The sequence below is a fragment of the Cornus florida genome, unplaced genomic scaffold (genome assembly GCF_030987335.1).
Source record: "Cornus florida cultivar Cherokee Brave unplaced genomic scaffold, ASM3098733v1 CherokeeBrave_3.0.0_Hap2_Chr11, whole genome shotgun sequence".
Classification (NCBI taxonomy): Eukaryota; Viridiplantae; Streptophyta; class Magnoliopsida; order Cornales; family Cornaceae; genus Cornus; species Cornus florida.
Genome location: NW_026775581.1, coordinates 98,416,171 through 98,441,502, shown reverse-complemented (window position 1 = coordinate 98,441,502; position 25,332 = coordinate 98,416,171). Strand labels below are relative to the sequence as shown.

Below are 25,332 nucleotides of genomic sequence, written 5' to 3'. Positions count from 1 at the left end.
CTAAAATAACACTAGTAAATAAACCTGCACCATATCCGACGGCATGTCAATTAATGCTTAAATTACACGACGTCCCTTTAATCCTCACTATAAATCCCGTGTCTAATATAATGACACTTAAAAACTACACGGAGTACATCTTATGAAACCCCAAAAGTATTCCCATACAAGTCCATTTAGTTTGCTAAAATAAATCTAGCAACTAAAACTCCTAAAACCCCTGTCGGCATAAGTCTTTTTAGCTAGAATTAAATGACGACCCTAACCACAGCATAACCAACCTTCCTGGATCTGAAACATGTCATTTATATCATTTATAAAACCCCAACAACTACTTTTATCTCAGTTCATCAAATTTGCTAAAACCGCTAGCAATACCGTCTTCCTTCCTTCCTGACAGCATGCACATTAATATTCTATTAATCATGATGTCTTCTACAATTAGCACCCCAACTTATACTAATTGTTTTAAGGGTCCAGTAGGTTAATTTTTAATCATTTACAACCTCTCATAACTCTCCAGAAATTACATTCAAGCCTTGAAGTCAGAAAAACTACCAAAAATACCCCCGAAGGGGTTACTATTCAGGGGAGCCGGCTCCCCACCTTGGGAGCCGGCTCTTTATCATCCAGAGCCGGCTCTCCCTCATGGAGAGCCGGCTCTTCATGCTTGGGAGCCGGCTCCCTCACTTAGGGAGCCGGCTCTTTCCCCCTAAGAGCCGCCTCTGCTCCCCTGTGAGCCGCCTCTGCTTTGTTGCTTCATCGCTGCTTCGTCCGGTTACCTTCTGTGTTTCCGGCGAAGCTCCCTATCCGATCCCCAACTCTTTGTTACATCTTTAGGATTTTATTTAAGTTTCTTACAGACCTAGAACCTCTCATACTCCAGTGTAAATTAAACGACAGAAATTAAACTCACAACAAAACAGTTTAAGCAACAACGGGTTTAACTTTAAAAACACAGAACAGATTTCAGAAATCATCTAGCATGCATAAAATCCGTTTTTAATAGTTTAATTAAGTTCTTGGAGTCTATATAAGATGCACAGAACACAAGTTCATGGGGAAAGAGATAGTCTGAAACTTGCCTTTAGGTTTCGGTTTGAAACCTTACAACGCCGTTGCTAAATTCTCCGACGAACTGTAGACTACCGGCAATTCTCCTACTGCTCCAGTTCCTTCTCACCATCAACCTCTTCTTCCCTCTGTGGTACACCTTCAGTCCATAGCTGAAAGCTTTTTCCCCAACCTCTCTGTTTCTCTATTCTCTAGTTACTCTCTCTCAGCCTCCCAAATCCTTCTCTGTAACTCTCTGCCTCACACTACGTGATTAGGGTTCTCTAAACCCTTGTAGACATATACCGTTCTGTATATATTGTCACATGCAAAACCCTAAACCTAAGTCCAGCCCAAACATAAGTCGGCTATCACAACCTCCTAAAGTAAAACCCTAATCCTAAAGTAAATATACGACACATACAAATTTAAAATCAATTAAGTCCACCTAATCACACAACACTTAATACAAATAATCCATTGCTGTAAAATAAAACAATTAATTTAAAATAAATTCACCAAATGCCAATTAAACAATTAATTTAAAAAAAATAAATAAGCAAATACAATTTAAATAAATACTTACCTAAACAATTAAGCAATCAAGCACACAATTCAAATAATTAAACAAAAATACAATAAAGTCCTTAATTAAAATTCTCAAATTATCCTTTTGAAAACTAGGGGTATTACAAGAACTGCCGCCTCGGTTGGGATCACAGCCTCGGATCCATAAGTCATGGCAAAGGGACTCTCCCCCGTGGGCTGCCGTGGTGTGGTTCGCTACGCCCAAAGCACCTGAGGGAGATTCTCGTACCATTTTGTTTTGAGTTTCTCCAGCTTCTTCTTTAAACAACTGAAAATGGTTCGGTTAGTTATTTGAGCCTGTTCATTCCCTTGTGGATGACTGACTACAGCTAGTTTTTGTACAATTCCATGCTCAGCGAAGAATTTTCTTGTACTTTTATTGTCGAGGTTCTTACCATTGTCCATCATAATAACTTTTGGGATCCCAAACCGGCAAATGATGTTGTTCCAAAGGAAACTTTTTACTTGCTCATGGGTTACACTTGAGTAAGCCTCGGCTTCTACCCATTTAGTAAAATAATCTGTAGCCAGTAGCACATACTCCTTTTGTTCCACGGTCTTGGGTAAATGGCCCACCATATCAATCTCCTATTGTGCGAATTGCCATGGATTTGCCATTGCATGCAAATCTTCGGCAGGTTGATGCTTCATGGGACCGTGGCGTTGACATTTGTCATATCTCCGAGTGTACTCTTCTACATTCCGGGCCAAGTACGGCCAGAAGTAGCCTTAAGTTAGAACTTTATGTGCAAGGGATCTACCCCAGAATGGTTGCCGCAATCTCCATCATGGATTTGCTTCAACACTACAAGAGCCTCAGTAAGGCTTAAACATTTCAGGTAAGGACCTGTAAATGACTTCCGGTATAACTGGTTGTTAATGATGGCATATTTAGCTGAGGTGAGTCGAAGCTTCCGTGCTTCGGGCTTCTGGTTTGGAAGAATTCCATGTTTGAGGTAGGCTTCCAGTGGATCAATCCAGCATGGTTCTCGAGGAATAACTGGAATCACCATTACTTCTTGCTGAAGATTAATGCTGGGTTCGTCCAAAACGTCAATTGGCATAATCCGAGTTAGATCTTCATTTGAGGATGACGCTGCTGTGGCTAATTGATCTGCTTCGGCATTCTCAACACGAGGTACCTGACAGAATTCGATTTGATCGAATCCCCGTGTAATATTCTCTACAGCTTCTTTATATGCCTTCATTCTTTCCTCTTTGGGATGGTACTGACCTGTCACTTGATTTATAACAAGCTGTGAGTCACTAAAAACCTTTAAACAACGTACCTGGAGGCTGCTGGCCAATCGAAGACCAGCAAGTAATGCCTCATACTCGGTCTCATTGTTCGTAGCAGGAAATTTTAAGCAGATAGACTGCTGTAACTTGGTGCCTTCGGGTGTTGACATATGTGATACCCCTTGATTTTGAAACACGGGTTGATCAAGTCCGCGCACAAAATTAAGGGGATATCAAAACAATTAAGGTATTTCAAACAAGTACAGAGTACAAAATGAAATAAAAGAATAAATAATACGCAGAAGAAAAACTAATAAATAAAAAATTAATTAATGATTCTCCAACAATTACAACTCGGGAATCCCATAACTCAAGGACCCCTTAAAACATTATTCAATAATCTAATACTACTTAAAAATACACAAGATGAATAGATGAATGACAGTCTCCCAACTGCGGATCCTCAACTTCGAGACTGGATCCTCTAATAACCTGAAAAATAAATCATGGGTTAAACCCTACGAGCAAGTTTTCTCTACCAGACCTCTGAAAACCAATAAGTAGATCATCTCTGATCAAAACCAAACCCAATAAAGTTTTAACCTTAATCTACCATGATATACATATATATATAAACAATTATATACAGTATAACAATAATATCTATAACTAAGTGCATTAATTCCAAAACCATTATCAAAGATTAAATAAATCACACTTAGTTCAATCCAAATTTCTTTTTAAAGAAACTCCTCTAATCTTAATTCCATCCTAGATAGCAATTTAATAATTTAACAATAACATATAATTATAGGAACATTATATTTAATTCCAAAACCAATAATGATTTTAAGTATTTATATCACACAACTAATATTTAAGTTTTGATAAATCATCCATGTCACCACCAGTATTATTTTATTAATATGTATAAAATAATACATTAACCTGTAAGTATTAGACTATTCAAATTTAAGAATATTTAATCCTAATCCAACTTATCCATATAATAACCATAGATGATATATTTTAATCATCTAACACATAGCAGTATAATTATACTTTGGCAAATCAACCATACCATTACAAATATATGTATTTATATATTGGCAATTCAACCGTACCTCCTTTATGTATATTTAGTTATACATTGGCAATTTAACCATGCCTCTACAAGTATATTTATTTATACATTGCCAATTTAACCATGCCTCTACAAGTATATATATTTATACTAATAAACTAGCAACCCATCCATACTTCCTATGTATATATTTTATTCATACAAATACTCAAGCAATATATTTACGTCTATGACAACTCATCCATACCTACAACTCAACTACGTATCAACTTTAAACTTAACAATAAGCTAATTCATACATAGCTATCTCATGCATATTATATGCATAAGATAAATTTAATACCCAATCCAGTATAATTTAATCAATCATACTCCTAGAAAAACATGATATACCAAATAAGAATAATAACATTAATTATTTTAAATGATATATACATATATATATTATTTAATATATATATATATATGTGTGTGTGTGTGTGTGTATAATACCTTCCTTAATAATCATTGACTATTAAAATTATATATATATATATATATATATATATATATATATATATACGTCCTTCCATACTAATCACATATTAATTAATTCATATATATACATGTAATATTTATATATATATATATCTACACTTCCTTCCATCCCCAATTAATAATTAAATAATATAGATTAAACCCATTAAATATCGTAATGATATTGTACGGCTCTCAAAACACCACCAACGCATCCTTTAGTGGTTGCTTCCAACCCTAAAAAGCTTTAAAAAAAATTCTAAGAATTCGCTAGACCCCATAGGAGCTTTTTGAGGCCTCAAACACACCCTCACGCGCCCCTACGCGCCGCCAAACGCGCCCAAAGCTTCTCCACGCGCCACCACTAGCAGCCACGTGGCTTCACGCGCTCTCACGCGCTTGATTACTCCTCTGGATGATGTGGCGTCTTTTGGTTGGCTGCTTCTTTCCGTTTTCGTGAGCCGCGAAGCACTGAATCATTCGCTCCCCATCAGCGCATCTCAACCCTCCAAAACTTGCGTGTACCACACCTGAGTGATCCGTATCACACCGGATCATATCTATTGATCAAACTGCCTCTCGCGGTCTCTGATCAGTGGAGCACTGAAGCTCCATGCACCGCGCTACACCAGAGCTGCCGCCTCATCATCAAACCATCTCAGCCGTTCATAACCCGCGTGCACAGTAACACCATGCATCACGCCGCGCTGGATTGCATCATTATTGATGCGCCGATATACTCCCAGTATGTATACAGTATATATATATATATATATATATATATATATATAAATTTTTTTAACAAATATAGGAAAATAAATTTTAATAAATTCCTAAAAAATATATAAAAATACCAGAAAATTCCCAAAAAACTACAGAAACTCTGGGAACCCTAATTAACCCTATTGGGTCATAGATCACCCAATAAATTGATTAATAAAATATATGCAACACATATGTATATTAAATAAAATCCAATAATCCAAAAATCAACGATAACAATTTATGCTTTTATTCATTCTGATCTAATCATGATTTTTTTTAGACAAATAAATTAATTTTAAACATTGATACTCAAGGTGATAAACTTATGGGTCCTAAGAGCAAAGTTAGAAAAGAACTTGCCTGAAGGCTTCAAAACGAAACCGACGTTTCAATCTTGGATTGTCTCTTTCAATTCCAGCGTCTTCTTTCTTTAATCCGGCTTCCTCCTTGTTAACTTTCTCTTCTTCTTCTCTCTCTGTCTTTCTTATTTTTCTAACGTGTAAACTTTTTAACCCTAAACCTTATGTATATATTTATACACATTAAAACATAAATCCTATTCCTAGTAGGATTATCAAATAAAATAATACTTTTTAAATAATATAATATATATAAATATATATATTATATATATATTATATTACATATACATATATATCTTACATAATTAATCATCGGTTAATTAAATCATAAATCCTATATATATGTTGTGCGCTGCCAGAATAGGCGAACTAGTTCGGTTATCATAAACTCGTCTAATAGAGTTCGAAAATGGGAAGCGGGTTAGTATCTAAGGCATTTTTTTGTGAATGGTCTGATGTGGTTTAGCAATAAAGAGGAGGTTATTACCTCATGATATGGGTTATTCATATTTTGTTTGATTAGGAAATTGCCTATTGTTGGTAATGATATAAATATGTATTTTGCACCATGTGTGTAAAGGAGTTTTTATTTGTTTTACTGCAAGAAAATACAGTAATAGGGATAATTCTAACGCATGTCAGTTGGTGATGTTAGGTTGCAAATAAATGCAAATTGTATAGATTAGCTTAACATCGTCTTAATAAATTCTGAGATATGAGTATGTGTGGATGGGTTAATTCCACACGGATAAAGGCAGAATGAAAATTTGGATTAAATAACCAGAGTTTCATGTCATGGATTCGTGAATTCCAAGGACGGAATTCCTTTTGTTAAGGGGAAAGAATGTAATACCCCGATATTTTAAAAGAATTATTAATTAAAATTAATTACTTTTATTTTATTTTAAATGATTTATTTGATTTAATTTGTATTAATTGTGTTTATTTTATTTTTTATTATTTGGATTTGTTTTATTGAGTGCTTGGATTAATTGTTTTATTTACTTATATTTTGTGAATTATTGGTATGATGATTGATTGTTTGTGCACTTAATTATTGTTTGAATTGTTAGCGTGTTGATATGATGTGACTTAGTTGTACATTCTTGTTTGTTTATATACTTCATGTAATTAGTTATTTTAATTTAAGTGTTTATTTAATTATTTAATTTATTTAAATTAATTAGATTGGGCTTAAGGAAAGTTGGACCAAAGGATATGGTCTTGGACTTGGATGAAGCCTAGTTAGGTTAATTAATAAAGGCCATGGTTATATGATTATTTAAAATGATCATTTTTGTATAATTATAAATATATATTAATTATATATATAAATGATCATTTTTGTATAATTATAAATATATATTAATTATATATAAAAATGATCATTTTAAATAATCATATAACCATGGCCTTTATTAATTAACCTAACTAGGCTTCATCCAAGTCCAAGACCATATCATTTGGTCCAACTTTCCTTAAGCCCAATCTAATTAATTTAAATAAATAAAATAATTAAATAAACACTTAAATTAAAATAACTAATTACATGAAGCATATAAACAAACAAGAATGTACAACTAAGTCACATCGTATCAACACGCTAACAATTCAAACAATAATTAACTACACAAACAATCAATCATCATACCAATAATTCACAAAATATAAGTAAATAAAACAATTAATCCAAGCACTCAATAAAACAAATCCAAATAATAATAATAAAAAAAAATAAACACAATTAATCCAAATTAAATCAAATAAATCATTTAAAATAAAATAAAAGTAATTAATTTTAAATAATAATTCCTTTAAAATATCGGGGTATTACAACATAACAACCCCTACCCCTGCACTTGTTTGATTCGAGGAACCATCGACCTGAAGCTCCCACTGTGGTTCAGGGGGTTCCGACTCTTCGGGAGTGTCTTCATATTTGAGAAGAAAGTCTGATACGGCTTGTCTCTTATGCGACACCTTCGGTTCATAAGTTATGTCAAAGTAAATGAGCTCGATGGCCCATTTGGTAATTCTCCCAGATAGATCGGGCTTAGAGAGTATACCCCGTATAGGATAGTTGGTGAGTACCACAATGCTGTGAGATTCAAAATAATACCGAAGTTTCCTTTTGGCATAGACCAAGGCTAAGATGATTTTCTTTGTTTTGCTATATCGTGTCTCCGCATCTGTCATTATCTTACTTGTGTAGAAGACTGGATATTACTTCTTTCCTTCATTTCTAATCAATGCTGCACTTGTCGCAATACTAGAAATCGCCAAATACATAATAAGAACCTCCCTGGGTTTTGGAGTGGATAGAATTAGTGGTTCGGCCATATAACCTTTCAACTGGTTGAGGGCCTCCTGCTGCTGAGGTCCCTATATATCTTTATTCTTAGATCTTATAATATCGAAGAATGGTTTGCACTTCTCTGACAATTGGGATATAAACCGGCTGAGGGCTGCGATCCGACCAGTAAGAACTTGTACCTCTCTGGACTTACCTCTATCCCTCTTTTATTCACTATATGGCCGAGGAATTGACCTGATGATACCGCAAATGAGCACTTAGATGGATTCAGTTTCATGTTGTACTTCTTCAAGGTATTGAAAACTTTCTGGAGATGCTTCGGATGGTCTTCATTCTTCACACTTTTGACCACCATGTCATCTATATATGCTTCAACTGTCTTTCCCAACAGATTGTCAAAGATCTTATTGACAAGACGTTGATAAGTAGCCCCAGCGTTCTTCAGTCCGAATGGCATGATCCTGTAACAATAAGTCCCCTTTTCTGTAATGAAAATCGTTTTTTCTTCATCTTTAGGGTTCATACGAATTTGATTGTATCCCGAGTATGCATCAAAGAATGTTAGCCTCTTGTAACCGGTGGTAGCATCAACCATCTGATCTATCTTGGGCAGAGGGAAGCTATCTTTAGGACAGGCTTTGTTAAGGTTGGTATAGTCTACACAAACCCTCCACTTTCCATTCTTCTTTTGTACGACCACCACGTTTGATAGCCATTGTGGATATTTCACTTCTTGAATGAAACCTGCTTACAACAACTTGCTCACTTCTTCAGCTATAATGCGATTGCGTTCGGGGGCAAACCTTCGGTGTTTATGCTTAATCGATTTGAACTCCGGATCCACCTTCAGGCTATGGCAGGAAACTAAAGGATTGATTCCTACCATGTCCGAGTGATCCCATGCAAAAGCATCTGCATTGCTCCGAATAACATCAATTAACGCCTCCTTTTCTTCGGACGTGGAGGAAGAGCCTAAATAAGTGACCTTTTGAGGGTCGCCGATGATAACTTCCACGGCTTCAAGGGTCTCCTCGGTGGGCTTCGCAATTTCCTCTTCCTCCTCTACCTTAAGATACTTGGGCAGAGGGCTCTGTAATTGCTATTTGGGTATATTTTTGGAAGCCACACCTGGTTGCTGCTGAATAGACACCTTCTTTGCTTCAGCCTGTGTCAACATATAGCATTCCTTCGCAGCGACTTGATTGCCCCATAGATTAATCACTTCTTTTCCGTCCGGAGATAAGCACCGCATCACCTGGTGAAGGGTGGACGGAACTCCTCTCATCCGGTGTATCCAGCCTCTTCCCATGATGAGATTATAAGAAGGATGGATCTCTGTTAAAATAAAATTCTCCTTCAGAGTCCTCTTCGCCGCAGTTACGGACAAGTCTATTACTCCAAGGGGATCTACTCTTGTGCCATCGAATCCCATCAACGGGCTGGAAGTAGGTTGAATAGATGATGACGGGATCTCTAGCTGCACAAAGACCGTCTTTGTGATGATGTTGGCTCTACTTCCTGGATCTATCAAAACCCTCTTGATCATATAATTGGCCACTAAAAGACTGATGACCAATGGATCCTCGTGGGGGAATAGAACCCTGGATAGGTCGCCATCTCCGAATCCAATACTGATGCTACCCGAAGCGATAGCATTGACCGAGGATATCTTCCTGAGCTTGTGGGCTGCCCTCAATCTGGATCTGTGTACCCCCTCGGACTCTTGATCATCTTCAGACCTGCCATGTGTTGCATGAATGACTTTTACTTGCATACCTTCCACCTTGCGGGGATAGACCTCGCGGGGCTTTGCATACTCCTTTGTCATGAGGTAATACGCCAACTCACCTCTGGCGATCATATTCTCCACCTGTAGCCTAAGGGATCTGCAATCATTGGTTGAATGCCCATAATCTCGATGATAAGTGCAATACTTGCTTTTGTCCCTTTGCTCCAGGGGTTGCTTTATTGGCTGCGGGGTTGTGAACTTCATCTTATTCTTTTGGAAGAGCCGAGTCAAGGTAGTTCAGAGAGGTGTAAATCCTTCCTTTACCCTTTGCCTCTTATCAGGTGCTTGGGTGATCGGCGTTAAGGTACGTTGGCTTTTCTGAATCTTTGAATTTGGAATTCTTTCTCGAGGCTTGTTTTCCACCGTCACGAGGGTGGCGTGCTGCGCTCGGTGGGCTATATTTTCCTCGAGCCAAATATAGATCTGGGCCCTGGCATTAGAGTCTGCATGTCGGGAGGAGAATATTTGACCAAGGAAGTGTAGAACTTCGTCCCCTGAATCATCGCAAGTTTAAATGTTTCTAAAGCAGTCGCGGGATGACAATCTGCTATTTCTGAGGCTTCTATGTTGAATCTTGATAAGAAATCCTGCAATTTTTCCCCCTTCTTTTGCCTTACGGTGAAGAGGTTGGCAATGCTCTTCTTTTGCTTTTTATTTCCGCAATAGTGTGCCAGGAACATAGTGCACAGAGTTCCATAATCCGAGATGGACTTATGCGGTCTATTCCTGAACCACTTTAGTGCTGCTCCTGTCAAGCTAGTAGGAAAAACTCTGCACATCCAAGGGTCATTACGATCATCCAAAGCCATCTTTTAAGCGTAATGATCTAGGTGCCGAGAAGGATCCCCCGTTCCATCAAACTGGGTGAAAGAAGGCATGGTAAATTTCTTGGGCCTCTCAACCAGATACACATCGTCAGTGAAAGGAGTTTTGACCAAGGAATTTTTGCGTTCTCTAGCCATCTCAGCAGGTGTCTGAATCTTCAGGAGTCTTTTCTTATCAAAGGCATCCTGAACACCTGCACCATCTAGAATTCCACTGGACCTAACCGTGAGCTTATGGCTAGATTCGACTTGCTCGTCCTGCGTGCGACGAAGGACGTTGTCTGAAGCCACAACCTCTGATCTTGCCCTCTGTTGTTGCTGAACCTCATTCAGCTGAGCCTCATTGGGTCGTGCCCCATTAGGTGGAAGCCCAGTAATTGGAGGAATATTCTGATTAGAAGGTGCTGCTGTGTCACCCATTGGTGGTGGTGGTGCCAACTGAGCCATCGCCGTTTGCAGAGTGTTATTCTGCTGTTGAAGCAAGGCGATCTGAGCCACGCTTGATTCGTTTGCCTGACGAAGTTTGTCAAACTGGTGTAGAAACTCTTCACGCATCTTCTGCATCAACTCTGTCTATTGATCCGTTGAAGATCCTCCGTTTGGCATTCTGGATGGTAGTTGCAGGATTCACCTGTGAAACAAGAGTGGGAATATATTTGCACATGTTCCCACAGACGGCGCCAAAGTGTAGGTGCAAAATTTCGCTCAACCAATTACGATCGAGAGAAAATAATACAACACACTCAACAAACAATAAAAATAAACAAGAACAATGTCTATATAATAATTGAATTGCTTGCCCTTTTATTGGAGGTTTAGGCCTCTATTTATACACAAAAGTTGGTAAAATTATGGTAGGACTCGCGTTTCTTGTCCTCCAATTCTTTCCATATATGACTTTCTTTACAAATAGAGTTCTTTCCATTGTATGATATTCCTATGTAGAATTTGCTTTGTATAAAAACTTTCCTTCCGGGTTGACTCCTTTATTAAATAGGACTGCGCCATATTTAATTATACTTGGGCCGGATGCGGTTTGGTGTAAGTGACTTGACTAATGGATCAAAACTTCAACAGTGGTGATGTTGAGCTGATCGGTACTCTTGTCTGGCTTTGGAGGCACAACATAAATGATAATGGGTTAAAGAACAACGTAACTTGGGCTTGATCCGAATGGGCTTATGAGATCTCCTAAATGCAGATTCGTATAATGGTTATGTGTCTCATTCTTATTGGAAGGAAATTTTTCCCTACACAAAAATTATTTTGTAAAATCATTATAACCATCTTTAGAGCGACTGTACCCCTGTTCCCCTCTCTCTCGTTTCCAATGGAAAAATAAAATAAAATAAAATAAAATTTAATGTAACCATCACTGCTCAATAGACGGTTAAGTTAGTTTGATAGTTCTAAATTTTCAAAATACCCATATTTGAAGCAAAATGGCACCTAAGGCTGTTATTCTCTCTCTACAGTCTCTATTTCTCTCCGCCCATGGCGATATGAGAGGAAGGACGAGATTTAGAGAGAGAAGACTTACTGAACAAGAATCGTTGAAGAAGAGGCCGACGAAAACCCTAACCCTAATTCTCACTCCCACTTCATCTTCTACCCTCGGTCGCTGCAAGGATGGAAGCCATTGGAGTGCTGATGATGTGCCCGATGTCAACATACTTCGAGCAAGAGCTCGACAAGCGATTCAATCTCTTCCGATTCTGGAATTTCCCTCAGAAGGAGGAGTTCTTGAAACAGCATTCGAGTTCGATTCGCGCGATTGTGAGTAATGCCTGGGCCGGTGCCCGTCCTGAGTTGATTGATGCGCTGCCGAGTCTGGAGATCGTGGCGAATCACGGTGTGGGGGTGGATCAGATTGACTTGGGAAAGTGTAAGGAGAAGGGGATTAGGGTTACGAACACGCCGGACGTGTTGACGGAGGATGTTGCTGACCTGGCCATTGGATTGATTTTGGCTACGATGAGGCGGATTTCCGAGTGTGATCGGTATGTCAGGAGTGGGTTATGGAAGAAGGGGGACTTCAAGTTGACTGCAAAGGTTCGGTTATTATTATTATTATTTGGTTTGGTTTATTATGCTTGTTTGGTTGCTTAGAAAGTGTGCAGAGATGAAAAGAATTGACAATTTCTTTGTATTATTGTTTAGGACTCAGGAAATGAGAGCCTCCCCTCAATTGACTGCTATTCTGCTTGATTGAATTCAATTTTAATTCTTTTCCCCCGGAAATCTTATAGATAAAAGATACTATGAGTCAAAACTTCAAATTCGTGTCTCTTCCTCTAAATTTTCTGCAACCAGGGTAGAGATTTCATTTTTGCTTTTCTTTGGATTTGCTTGATTTGCCACTAAATAGTGAATTAGTGATGTCTGTAATTTGTATTGTGCATCTGTTAAGTTGATAAACTGGTTTTGATGAAGTACATGAATATGAATTATCTATTGGGAGATAATTGGTTGAGAAAATCTTTAGGAGAAAAGATTGGCAACTTCTCAAGTGCATTTTTGGATGCATCTCATGTGCACTTTTGAATGTATCTGTGTTTTCAGTTCTTGAGACTTTAGATGTGTTGCTGGCATTGTTTTTTGTCAATCTTCCTGACCCAGAGCATAGTGGGCTTGTAGTCATGGTTGTTTAGTGTACGTCATCTTGTTGGAGTTTAAGCATCAGTTTTCTTTGTTTCATTTTGTTTTTCAACAATCGACTTGTGATTGGGGTGCTTTGTAGGGTGTTCCACTCCATATATAATATCATATTGTTGTGGCTGTCTTATTGCTGATTTTTTTTTTTTTTTTAGCTTTTTCCTGTTTGAATTGTGTGGTAATTTATGTAAACTGGTTTTTTTATGAGCTTTTGTGTTTTTATTTTTAACATTTTATTATCAGCCACCATAATTTTTAGCTTAAAGCTAAGAAAAAGTAAGATAGGGAAGGTTTTGACTTTTGAGAGCACCATGATAAAATGGTTAAATGCCTTTTCGATTTGTTTCTGTTGCAAATTGGAAACCTGGCTTCATCATAACTTAATAAGGGATTGTGCTAGTGTGAGACATTAATATTTCAGGACGTCTCGTGCACTGTTTCATGTCTTAAATTGGTGATCATATAACCGTGAGCTGCTGGTGATTGAGGTTGTTTGTAGTTCTAAACTTTTAGCATGGACTGGCAAGCTTAACGTTAATATTTCAGGACATCTCGTGCACTGTTTCATGTCTTAAATTGGTGACCATATAACTTGAGCTGCTGGTGATTGAGGTTGTTTGTAGTTCTAAACTTTTAGCATAGACTGGCGAGCTTAATGATTGAAAAAATGTATAAATAAGCATCTTTTTCTAGTGTCATACTATAACAAAGCAAGCGTCAAGTTCTGAATTTTGTTCCATTACGTCACTTGCAAGTAGCTGTAGATAACTGTATTGCAAGGAGTGTGACCCTGAGCATGACATTCTTGCAGCTATGGAAGAGGTTAATGTTGTATACTTATTGCAAGTGCTTATCTCATGGTCGACAAAAAGTTCTCCACCCTCTTGCCTTGGTCCTATTCTACTCAAATTCTATCCACCTTGTCTTCATTCTTCATGATTGAAATTTTCATTAGAAAAATTTTCGGAATCCATCTTTGACGATTGATGAATGTATGAGAAGTTTGAGAACTTATGATGAGAATTGCCCATGGTCAGATTTTATATTTTTAGATTATAAGTTAATCTACTTGATTTAAACTAATAGCAGGGGTCTGCTAATCTTTAGGATCCGTGACAGTCTAGAGCGTGTGAAGTGACTTAAAAGAGGTCTCGTAGTGCATTATTAATCTATATTCAAAATTTTCAGGACACTACAGCTTTAGATGAGCCAAGAAGATTTCTATTCGATGTCGAGAGTCGGGGTAAATTAATGGAGGTGCACTTACCCTTTACTATTATTAGATTTGGAGTGAATGGTAAATTACTCTCGAGGGGATACACTGCAATACTTGAGGTAGCTATTGCCGGAAATCGATGATCTTAAGAAAGATGAGTGTCTAATAGCCACTTTCTAATGTACTGCAGTTTTCTACCTTCTTTGGACATTGATCTTGCTAGTTGATGGGTTCATCAGATATCTTGGTTGCCTTGTAGTGTAAATAATGTAGAGCATGGAGCTGAAGTTATGTGTGGTTCCTTAGGCATGGCTGACTGGTTCATGCAATACAAAAGTTCAATTACTGTTTAATGATGCCATATGCTTGTATTTACCATTGTTGACCTTTTACTTGCTCTTGACCAACTGAGTTCCCAATTGCTGTTTCTTTATGTTTTCAGTATATTCTTATCCTTTCTCATCTTTCTTGCAGTTTAGTGGCAAAACTGTAGGCATTATTGGACTCGGCAGAATTGGCACAGCAATTGCTAAGAGAGCCGAAGCATTTGGCTGTCCAATCAGTTACCACTCCAGATCGAAAAAACCAGATTCAAATTATGAGTACTATCCAAATGTCGTTGATTTGGCCTCCAACTGTCATATCCTGGTTGTTGCATGCTCTCTGAACGATGATACTCGTCATATAATCAACCATGAAGTCATTGATGCATTGGGTCCAAAGGGTGTCATCATCAACATCGGGAGAGGCGCTCATATTGATGAACTTGAGCTGGTATCTGCTCTGGTTGAAGGCCAGTTGGGTGGAGCTGGACTTGACGTGTTTGAACATGAGCCTGAAGTACCTGAGCAGCTATTAGGGATTGATAATGTGGTCCTCTTGTCTCATGTAGGAACCGGCACGGTGGAAACCCGCGAGGCCATCGCTGACCTTGTCATTGGGAATTTGGAAGCTCACTTCCTGAAGAAACCACTGTTAACACCAGTGGTTTAATACTGTTGTATTGCATGAATGTATGAATGGTTGGAGGCTTCATCTTGCTTTTGCCATTCCTATGTTCTCCCAATTGTAGAGATCATTGTTTCCAGGACGTTGACAAATATGTACTGGTAAAAAGAAAAACATCTTATGATCCTCGTGTATTTCTCTTTCAAGACATCTATTCGTAGCATCTTTAACCAAGTCTTGGTGCTAGCTGCAGTTATAAATGAGTTTGATACTTCAATAAGCAGCTTATGTGCTCAACTAATCAGCTAGTTGACGCCAAACTGTGTCGTCGGAAAGTTGTTGATTTGCCGGAGGCAGGGTAAAACCTTGGAATAGGCACAACTGAAAAAGAGTCATCTTCAAGTTACCAATAGAAAAGGGGATGACAAATTCATGTCCAGAATCCGGATGGGAATGGAAGGGCAGATGGGGCAGGCCCGATGGCCCCAATCCTAAGAAAGCGCTCTTATTTTTCAAAGGAGACATGTCTATTGTTGAACCTATGCTAAAAAATAGTAGTTACATATGGTTGAAACCCAGGTATTCAAAAGGGAGACGATCAAATTTACTTATCAAAAAAGAAAAAAAGAAAAAAAAAGGGAGATGATCAAATTCAGTGTTTACTTAGTGGAATGTACCAATAATGTGTGTGTATATGTGTATGTGGTATTACTAAGGAAGGATGTTAGGAGAGATAAATTAGATATAAAATTAAACCTTTGGCATATTTATGCAAGATGATTGTTCTCTCCTCAAACTTCTATTTATTAACGCTTATATCTTTCAAACGAGCATCCAAGCTTAACTTCACCAGATAAAATTGATTGTTATATAATCCTTTTTATGGCAGGGACTCGCATGTGAAAATTGAGATTTTTTTCTGTGACACTTTAAAGTTCACCAAAGGCACTAGACATCTTAAATTGAGGTTGAGTTGTGAACATTTCATAATTTTAGAAATATCAATTTACCTATCATGAAAGGTTGTAATTTAGTAATAATTTTTAGTTTTCAAAATAGAAGGTAAATGATTCAAATGAAATGGATGGGTGAAAGCAAAATGCCCTCATCAAAAACTATAATCCCATCCCTTACATGAAACTTGTCTATATTATCGTGTTTGGGTGATTAATGAAAGAAAAAAAACGCTCTTATCGTCATTGGGTGATTAATGAAGAATAAAAAAAGAAATGATTATAATTATGTTTGGATAAGAATGAAAAGGAAAGGATTTAAATAAATTTACTATTATACCTTTTTATATTTTAAAAAATAAATTTATAAATATATATATATATTTAGGGCAAATCATTTCAGCCTCCCCAATCGCCGCTTCCATCTCTGTTCTCGTTCTCAACTCTCAACTTGCTCTCTCTTTTTCTCTCTGCAACTGCGAACTACTAAATCTACTAGAATCAGAAGTTCAAAACCCATATATTTCAGTCTATCTATCTGTTGCAAGAATCCAAAGTTCAAAACATATTACCTATATCAAAACCCATATCGGCATATCATTTCAGATTGTTCCAAATTTCAAAACCCATCTCTTTCAGTTTCCATCGCCCGCTGTTCCAGTTCGGGTTCGCCGTTCGCAAGCTTCAGCGGCTGTCTCTCAACTCTCAAGCTTGCCCCCCTCTCTCTCTCTGCAACTGCTAACTTGTATGTATGGGTTTTTTTTTAATTTTTTTTTCTAAATCAACTAATCAAGCTCTGTAATTCTTGTTTTGCAAACTAAATCCTTGATTTTGTGTGAGTAAATTTGGCATCAGAAAATATTCATCAAGCCTCTCCTTCACTTTCCTTCCATTTCCTCCCATTTTTGGGAGGATAAGCAAAACACTGTTCAAGCTTTGACATAACCTTCCAAAACCTTCCCTTTCCTTGCAACAATTTTTGTCAAACACAAATTTTTAATCCCCTCCATCACCTCCCCTTCCCTTTCCTCCCTTTTCCATTGCACCAAACTGATTAAATAAAGAGCAATAGAAACATAAACAGTGCAATATTGCAAAAACAAAAAAATAAAAAATAAAAAAATAAAGAGCAATAGAAACATATATACACATAATTAGGAAAACGCTTGGTTGCTGTGGGTGCTGTTGTAATCCTATCAAATGGACCGCATTGGCGTGTTGATGTTGTGTCCAATGTTGACTTACCTGGAAGAAGAGCTCAAAAAGCGATTCAAACTCTACAGACTATGGGACGCTTCTTCACAGAACGATTTTCTCAGAGGTAATTGCGATTCCATCCGAGCAGTGGTAGGAAACGCTGCGTTTGGGGCTGACTCGGAACTCATCGAATCGCTTCCCAAGTTGGAGATAGTGTCCAGTTACAGTGTGGGTTTGGATAAAATCGATTTGGTGAAGTGTAGAGAGAGAGGAATTAGGGTTACCAACACCCCCGATGTGCTCACGGACGATGTTGCCGATGCAGCAATTGGGTTGACATTGGCGATTTTGAGGAGGATTTGTGTGTGTGATCAGTTTGTGAGAAGTGGCTTGTGGAAAAACCGCGATTTTGAGCTCACTGCAAAGGTTTGTAATTTCCTCTCTCTCTAAAAGTGATATACAATCTCCAAATTATCTATGGGACTCTTTGATTAAATTCATTTTGTTCTTTATGAATATAAGAAGGTTTGAATATCAAAGAGAAAATGTGCCAGAGTACATGTTGTTGTAGTATATCAATCACTAAAGTAATGGCTTGTTCTGTTCTGAGTAGAGAATTTTGGATGTTGTATCTTCCATGTTTGGCTTGTTCTGTTTTGAGTAGTGCAAATACATATTCCTTTTCTGTTTTATGACTTGGAAAAAGTTGATGGATTTTATACTTATGTCTGGATTACGTTATGACCTCATTTTAGCGCTATGCGTTTAAATTTGTGAAATCAATTATTATACATATCCTTTTATGTGGTGTGGTGGAATAATGACTGTAAACCATATTGAAAGGGAAATTTTTATAAATATATATATGTGTGTGTGTGTGCATACACACATTGTATATGAATCAAGGAAGGGATATAAAAATAAAAAATAAAAAAATCTACAACAATGCGTAGTGGAGCTCACTGCCACCCACAATCTTCCCCTTTAATATTACCATTTCTGCTGTTGATTCCCATTAGTTCAGGGTGTTGGGAAGAACAGAGGGGTTAGATTTAACCTTTAGCGTTATTTGCTAATACTAGCTGTCCTCATATTTGAACATGCGTTTTCACACTTGGCGCCTGACCTCTTATAACAACAACATTGAGGTCCTTTCACTTGAATAGAGTTTAATCTTTGAGCTCTCATTTCTTTTTTTGCCGCCTTTTCTTGATGTGTTTCTGCTTTATTTACTATTTATTTTCTCTTCCAGTTCAGTGGTAAATCAGTTGGCATTGTTGGATTGGGCAGGATCGGTACTGCCATTGCAAAGAGAGCAGAAGCATTTGGCTGCCCAATTAGTTACTACTCCAGATCCAAGAAACCAATTGCGAATTTCAAATTTTACTCAAACATAGTTGATTTGGCGAGTAATTGTCAAATTCTCATTGTTGCTTGTGCACTGACCGAAGAAACACGCCACATTGTCAATCGTGAAGTCATTGATGCATTGGGTCCAAAGGGAATTCTGATCAACATTGGACGAGGCCCACACGTTGATGAACCTGAGCTTGTGTCTGCACTACTTGAAGGACGGTTAGGTGGGGCTGGGCTTGATGTGTTTGAGAAAGAGCCAGAGGTACCTGAACAATTGTTTGGGCTCAAAAATGTTGTTCTTTTGCCCCACGTTGGAAGTGATACTGTAGAAACTTGCAAAGCTATGGCAGATCTTGTGCTCAGAAACTTGGAGGCACACTTTTTGAACAAGCCACTGTTAACTCCAGTTATTTGATTGTTTTAAGAAGGTATATTAATATGCCTGCCTGTCTGAATTATTATTATTATTATTTTTTTATTATTCAGATTTCTTTTACTTGCTTGACTAGCATGCTTTATAAAGTGAACATTTGTTTACATTTGCTCTGGAATCCATCATTTTTTTTTTTTTTTTTTTCATCTGCTCAGTCTATGTCAAATTTTTTGACCTTGACATCTAATGAATCTATGAAACAACATGACTAGTCAGTGATTGCTTCATGCTTATTGTCTAGAACTTCCTTCAGTTGGTACTCAGCAGCTCAAATCCCTGATCCGTTGCTATCTGATTTTTATTATTATTATTATTATTTTTTCTGTAATTGATTGTCTTGTGCTTTCATAGTAGATTGAAGACTCTTTGAACTTGTGTTCTCCTGCTATTATTGTAATATTAACCTGTTAGTTTGTCCCAGATTTTTTCAGTCCTCTAAAACATTGCAGTTCTCCATGGTAATTGTTTTGTTTTCTAAATTGACAGGCCTATTATATGTATGCTCAAGGATTTTTATCAATTATTGTGGGTCAACGAATAGTGCCAATGATGAGACATTACACACAATATGATGGGAGTTTCAGGTGTAGTGAGTTAGGTGAAAGAATCAATTTGAGCTTGTAAGGGATTAAGAGGATGGTAGAGTCAGGGAGCTATTGATATATCGAGGAAGAATGGTTTCTCTTTTTGAGACTTTTGTTTGATGATTGCCTCTACAGGGAGACCGGTTAGGAGGTGGTCATTACTTCTCCCTTTAATGAGTCAGGAGTCAGGAGAGGTCTTAGCTGCTAATGGGGAAACAATAACCACCCATTGGAAAAAAGTTCATCACGAGAAAATGGGCTTCAGGTAGCTCAATGGCATAAATGAGCCAATCTGTAGAACTGGACATTGCAGGACTAGTGTGGCTAATAAATGTAACAAAGTATTCATTTATTGTGCCCAGGTTGTTTATTAGTGGGATACATCAGTCATTTAATGCAGAGGGAGTGAATTACCTGTTAAGAGGAGTCAATAGTCTCTTCCTGCTTCTAGAGGTAGGGTGAGGTGGGTTACTCCTCCACAAACCCTAACCTTTGGCCGCCAAGCCAAAAACCTTCCTAGGATCACATGGACCAACATTTAGCACACAGAGTTCCACATAGGTTGGTTTTTGCACTAAGCTTAAGGGTGCACGCGAATCCGTACACGAATCCATTAAAGCCGTCAATATGATCCAAAGCAATCCAAACCATATGTTTGGTTGGGTTCTAGTTCTGATTACAAAAGTAGTGGACCCGTTAGGATCAATTCGGTTCACTGTTTAAATGTCACCGAAAAAAAAAAAAAAAAAAAACAAACAAACAAATCAAATCAAACCAAAACAAACCGAGTTGTAATACTTGTACATACATATTTGTTTTCATTTGATTTGTTCATAACTATATTTAACACAAGCTTGCATCACATAGAATTAGGTTATATGCATCCCTTTTTTCTTAACCTTGACCCTTATTCGCTTAAACATTGTAATAAATTGTATTCTAGTTTTTGTAGACATATTTTAATAATACATATTACATTAGAAACAAGAAATGCAATTTGAATAGGCAATAGAAGGAAAATTTATTAAATCATCAAAGTTGTTTTCAAGTAATTAATTTTAAAGTAACGTAATTATTATTAGATTATGCTTTAGGTGACGTTAATCTGTGAAAACCAAACCGATGTACGGATTGGTTAGGTTTATACGGTTTTGTCAGTTCGGTTTGGTTCCAAATATTTTTCGTACTGTTAGGATTTGTTTAATTATGCTGTACCCTCTAAACCGAATCAAATCAAATTGTGTGCACCCCTATACTAGGTCTTGACAGACTTAGGTCAAGCTCCCACCCTAGAATGTTCAAAGGTGCCTTCAAGTAAGGTCTTTTCAGTGAGGAAGAGCTACTTGCTACTGTGTTATGGGGAGGTTTTTTTTGCAAAGAGCTCATTAATCTTTCAAACAGAGTTTTATCTGTAGGGAAGAATTTTTCAGATAGTATTTTGAGCAAGGTTTATCTATAGAAAAAAACTTCGCGTTAAGTACTTCAAGCGAGATTAATAGGGGGAAAACTTCTTGCTTGAGCCTAATCCAAAGAGAGAAGGTCTATGCAGTTATATTTTCACTACCGAAACTGATATGAGGAAAATATTTGTCTTCAAAAATGCTCATTTGAAGTCTATGGACCACCGGGCCGGGTTGAGTCGGGTTTGCGTTCTCCTGATGATATGTCTACATCGACATAAGATATTAGGCAATGCATTTTGGGGTATGTGTGAGTCATCATACGACGTCAACATGTGAGGTTCATGTCATATATTAAATCATATACCCACATACCCACAACTGTCAAAGGTCTATTGTCAAGAAATTAGTGCATTCAGCATATTTCTACTGATTTCCTTTAGGTTTGATAATTTTAAAAAAAAAAAAAATTATAACCTTCAGCATAATGCAATCATACCTTTCAGATTGCACAAATTGAGACACACCACTTAACTTTACTACCCAGATATTTTCAATGTCTAACTTGTCAAATTACTATCTGATCCACCCCATGTTCTTCTTGCAAGTTTTGCAAAAAATTTCCTGATTCTGAACTAAGCAAATGCTAAACAAGTCCATGGGATATAACAGTAATATATGATTCATAATCCACTGACTCTGCGATTTATTTTTTTCCTCCCTATTTAGAATTCCATTTACACATGATGGTATCATCGATATGGAAGGTTTTCCCTAATACAGTTTATTTACATAAAGTTGAGGTTGAGTCATCCATTAATTCTGTCCATTTTTTTTGGTGGGGGTGGGGGAGATAAAATTCTACTTTGGCACTTCAAAAACCACATCCTTCGTGAGCCAAGAATGGCTTGGCTTGGATAAGATCACCAATCACTCGCCCCAAAAATGTTTGAAACAGAGACCTCTCTGGGACAGCCAAGTGGTCCCCTCCTATTAGATGCTCACATGAAAACATACATAATCTCTTTAAGTTGCCAAGAAGGCTGGGAAATGGTAAATTTTGATATTACAGCCCCAGATATTTTTCATAACTGACTTGTCAAATTATATCATTTAATCTATTCTCTCCCCTTTTAATGTGTGTGTGTGTGTGTTTCAATCCATTTCCTCTGGAAACGAACTGACAATTTAGATTAGGTAGGGAAATAAGTGTATTAGAGATAAGAGAGATGAGTTGGGAGATAAGACACAATGAAAAGAAGTCTCAGATATCTGCACACAAGATTACTATCTACACACTCACGCGCGCGCGCGCACACACACACACATATATTATATGGGTACAAAGGAGGCATTGAAATGCTCCTCTATAGCATTACAAGGCTCATAAAAACACAGAGGATGATCCAAAAGACCAGATTTTAGCATGTGGATGCCAGTTGCTTTCTTCTTCCTTTACCCCTGCATTTTCTGAAAACAGCCTAGCTTGTACCTGCAGAGAAGGGATTGCACTTCTATCTATTACATTTCCCCTCTCTCGAACTTTCTTTGCTAGCTACCTTAAGAGAACAAAAAAAAAAGAAGTACTTTCTTTGCAGCCAAACATGCATCAAGGAGAAGATGAGGGGGAAGAAGAGGGAGAAGAAGAAGCCCCTCTAAAGATAAGGAACTTTAGAGTCTCCAATGTGAAATAAATGAAAGTTCCCTTTGAATGAGTGATGAAACAACCGAAATTTGAGCCCACCACACATTGCCATCCGTTCCCATATCTCTTGTCAAAGTCCTAAAATGATCAACAAAAATCTTTCAGCAAAAGATGTATCAAATTAGAGAGAGAAAAAGATAAATAGAGAGAGAGAGAGAATATTGGGTGTACCTTTTTGATGTGGGTAGCAATAGATTTGCAGTCAAAAACATCATAGAGATCCAGAGCTTGAGAAGCAGAAGACATTGCTTGGATCTGCATCTTCTCTGGCATGTCTGTGTCCTTTATCAAAGCTTTCCCTTCCAACATCTCTCTAGATCTCCACAAACCACCTCCTAATCAAAAGCGCAAGAAAAACCCAGTTGGGATATGCTCTATCTAGCACTTATCTTCAAAACCCAGAAAGGATTTCTCTCTTTTTTTCTCTCTCAATCTCTCTCTCTCCCAGATACCATGTAGGAAACTCAGATTATAAAAGCACCTCTCTCCCTCATATATTCATCCCTATTTAGTGAGTCAGAGTCACCTATTACAAATGTAAAAGAACCATTTGATTGCAGTTTGGTGCTGGCACATTGACATGGTCCAACTTTTTCTTGTCTTTTTCTTTCCTCACGTTATATGGATCCGTTAACCTTATTCTAAGCATTCATGACTCTCTCTCTTTCTCACAATGTGGATAAAGCTGGTGAGGTTGAAAATATTCCCAAGGTTTTGGTGAATTTAAATTATTATTGACTTGTTGGTCGGACCTTGTTGACCAGAGATTTTAATAGTCCAACTCAAAAGTAACAGGGCACGCTGGACACAGGTTAAATGACCCTGTAATTATTATAAATTGATCCTATGAATTGTGATGGCCTATGATCTTTGTTGTATTGGCTTGTAACCATCCATGTGCTTCACTAATTTTGACTTTGCTTTAAATTTCCAAGCCTAAAAATAACCTAGCAATTAGCACCGATTCTATGGTTCATATTCTCCTATTATTAGCAATCAATAATTTGTACTATGGTTTTGGGCAGGTTTGGTACGAGAAAAGAACTAAAGAAAAGAAAAAAGATAAATGGATGGTATTGCATTTTTTGCAGAGGGGAAAAGAAGCAAGAAGTAGGGCCGCAAATGAATTAAGTCAAGGCGAGTTTGAGTCTGTTTGGGTTCGGCTGGTTCATTTATGGGCTAAGCTTGAGATCATGATGAGTTTAAAATTTTGAGTTCGAGTTCGACTTGTCATTATTTTGAAAAACTAAGGATTGGTTCGAACTTGGCTTGTTTAATAACAAAAGTTGTTCGGGGAGGTCATGAACACAAACGAGCCTACACAAGCTCATATAGGCTCGTTTGTGTTCATGAACATAGATCTATATAGGCTTTTGACTAAACTCATGAACATAGATACAACACCCATGTAACAGTAATGTGACACAATTCAACATTTTACATCGTATTGTAATACTATTAAATTGAAAATTTAAACACCTTAATAGAATTGTCAAGTTGTTACTTTAAAGTTGTTGTGCGATTGCATTATCGGATTTAAATGCACTGAACTGCACCTGACCTAAAATCGCTTAAGAGAGGATCCCGATTTGGAAGAAGCACATTACTAGGCATGAATACTTTTTTTTTCTTTGAAAATGAGGTATGAGAGATATTCAAATTGTATTTTTCATAAAAGACAAATACTATTAGGCATGGCACATGTGCCAGCATAAATCAACCCTACTATCAGGCAAACTCATCATCCTTATAAACAAGTTGATAATTAAGAGTCGAGTTTGACTTATTTACTTAATAAATTAATATAAATTCAACCTTAACTAACCAAATTTAGGTTGTTTATGAACAATGATTCATTTGGATTTGTAAAAGTGGTATATCATTTTTGTATCATTTTTCACTGGTTTACACTGTTTACTTCTCAGTTCTCACAGTTTGGAGAACGGAAAATCAATTAGTAGAGTTATATTTTATGATGAATCACATTTTGTATTCATCCAATTTTTTTGTTTTCTTTATCTATTACTTTTTTTATTTTGTAATTAGAGAGAATATGTTCATTTGTTATTGAATCACATCTAGAGATTAAGTATTTTTTATCTAAAAATCAATCAAGCTAACAAATTAGATCTATTCACCTGTTCTAATTCGTTTTAAAAGAGATCATTTTTTTTTTTTTTTTTTTTTTTCACACAAAAGAGATCAAATCACACCAGCGTGATAACAAAGTAAAACGAATATCAATATGGATCATGTAAGTAGGTCCTAAAAGAAATCTAAAGAGAGAATAATGTATAATTGATTGCATAAAAATTTAAATTGGCATATGCACAAAGTTGACATCCGTAGCC

General features: G+C 37.1%; 4 protein-coding genes across 5 annotated transcripts; 2 read left to right on the top strand and 2 right to left on the bottom strand.

Annotated features, from left to right (window-relative positions):
• Window positions 1–10,105: 10,105 nt before the first annotated feature.
• LOC132281646 (uncharacterized) lies at window positions 10,106–10,519 on the bottom strand. The gene has a single exon (XM_059783332.1). It carries the CDS (start codon window positions 10,517–10,519, stop codon window positions 10,106–10,108), a length of 414 nt encoding a protein of 137 aa, XP_059639315.1.
• A 1,455-nt stretch (window positions 10,520–11,974) lies between these two features.
• LOC132286570 (glyoxylate/hydroxypyruvate/pyruvate reductase 2KGR-like) lies at window positions 11,975–15,636 on the top strand. The gene is made up of 2 exons (XM_059788921.1): window positions 11,975–12,586; window positions 14,880–15,636. Exons 1-2 carry the CDS (start codon window positions 12,164–12,166, stop codon window positions 15,396–15,398), a joined length of 942 nt encoding a protein of 313 aa, XP_059644904.1. The 5' UTR covers window positions 11,975–12,163; the 3' UTR covers window positions 15,399–15,636.
• A 1,063-nt stretch (window positions 15,637–16,699) lies between these two features.
• On the top strand, window positions 16,700–21,515 carry LOC132282745 (hydroxyphenylpyruvate reductase-like). Of its 2 annotated transcripts, XM_059784519.1 has the most exons (3): window positions 16,700–17,929; window positions 18,756–19,287; window positions 19,779–21,515. In XM_059784519.1, the coding sequence occupies exons 1-2, from the start codon at window positions 17,507–17,509 to the stop codon at window positions 19,272–19,274; spliced, it is 942 nt and encodes a 313-aa protein (XP_059640502.1). In that variant the 5' UTR covers window positions 16,700–17,506; the 3' UTR covers window positions 19,275–19,287; window positions 19,779–21,515. The 2 variants fall into 2 exon arrangements, with proteins under 2 accessions (XP_059640502.1, XP_059640501.1); XM_059784518.1 differs by lacking the exon at window positions 19,779–21,515 and having other exon boundaries at window positions 18,756–19,396.
• A 1,003-nt stretch (window positions 21,516–22,518) lies between these two features.
• Window positions 22,519–23,561, bottom strand: LOC132282746 (dynein light chain 1, cytoplasmic-like). The gene is made up of 2 exons (XM_059784520.1): window positions 23,153–23,561; window positions 22,519–23,059 (listed from the first exon to the last, which is right to left on the bottom strand). The coding sequence occupies exons 1-2, from the start codon at window positions 23,288–23,290 to the stop codon at window positions 22,886–22,888; spliced, it is 312 nt and encodes a 103-aa protein (XP_059640503.1). The 5' UTR covers window positions 23,291–23,561; the 3' UTR covers window positions 22,519–22,885.
• Window positions 23,562–25,332: the final 1,771 nt, after the last annotated feature.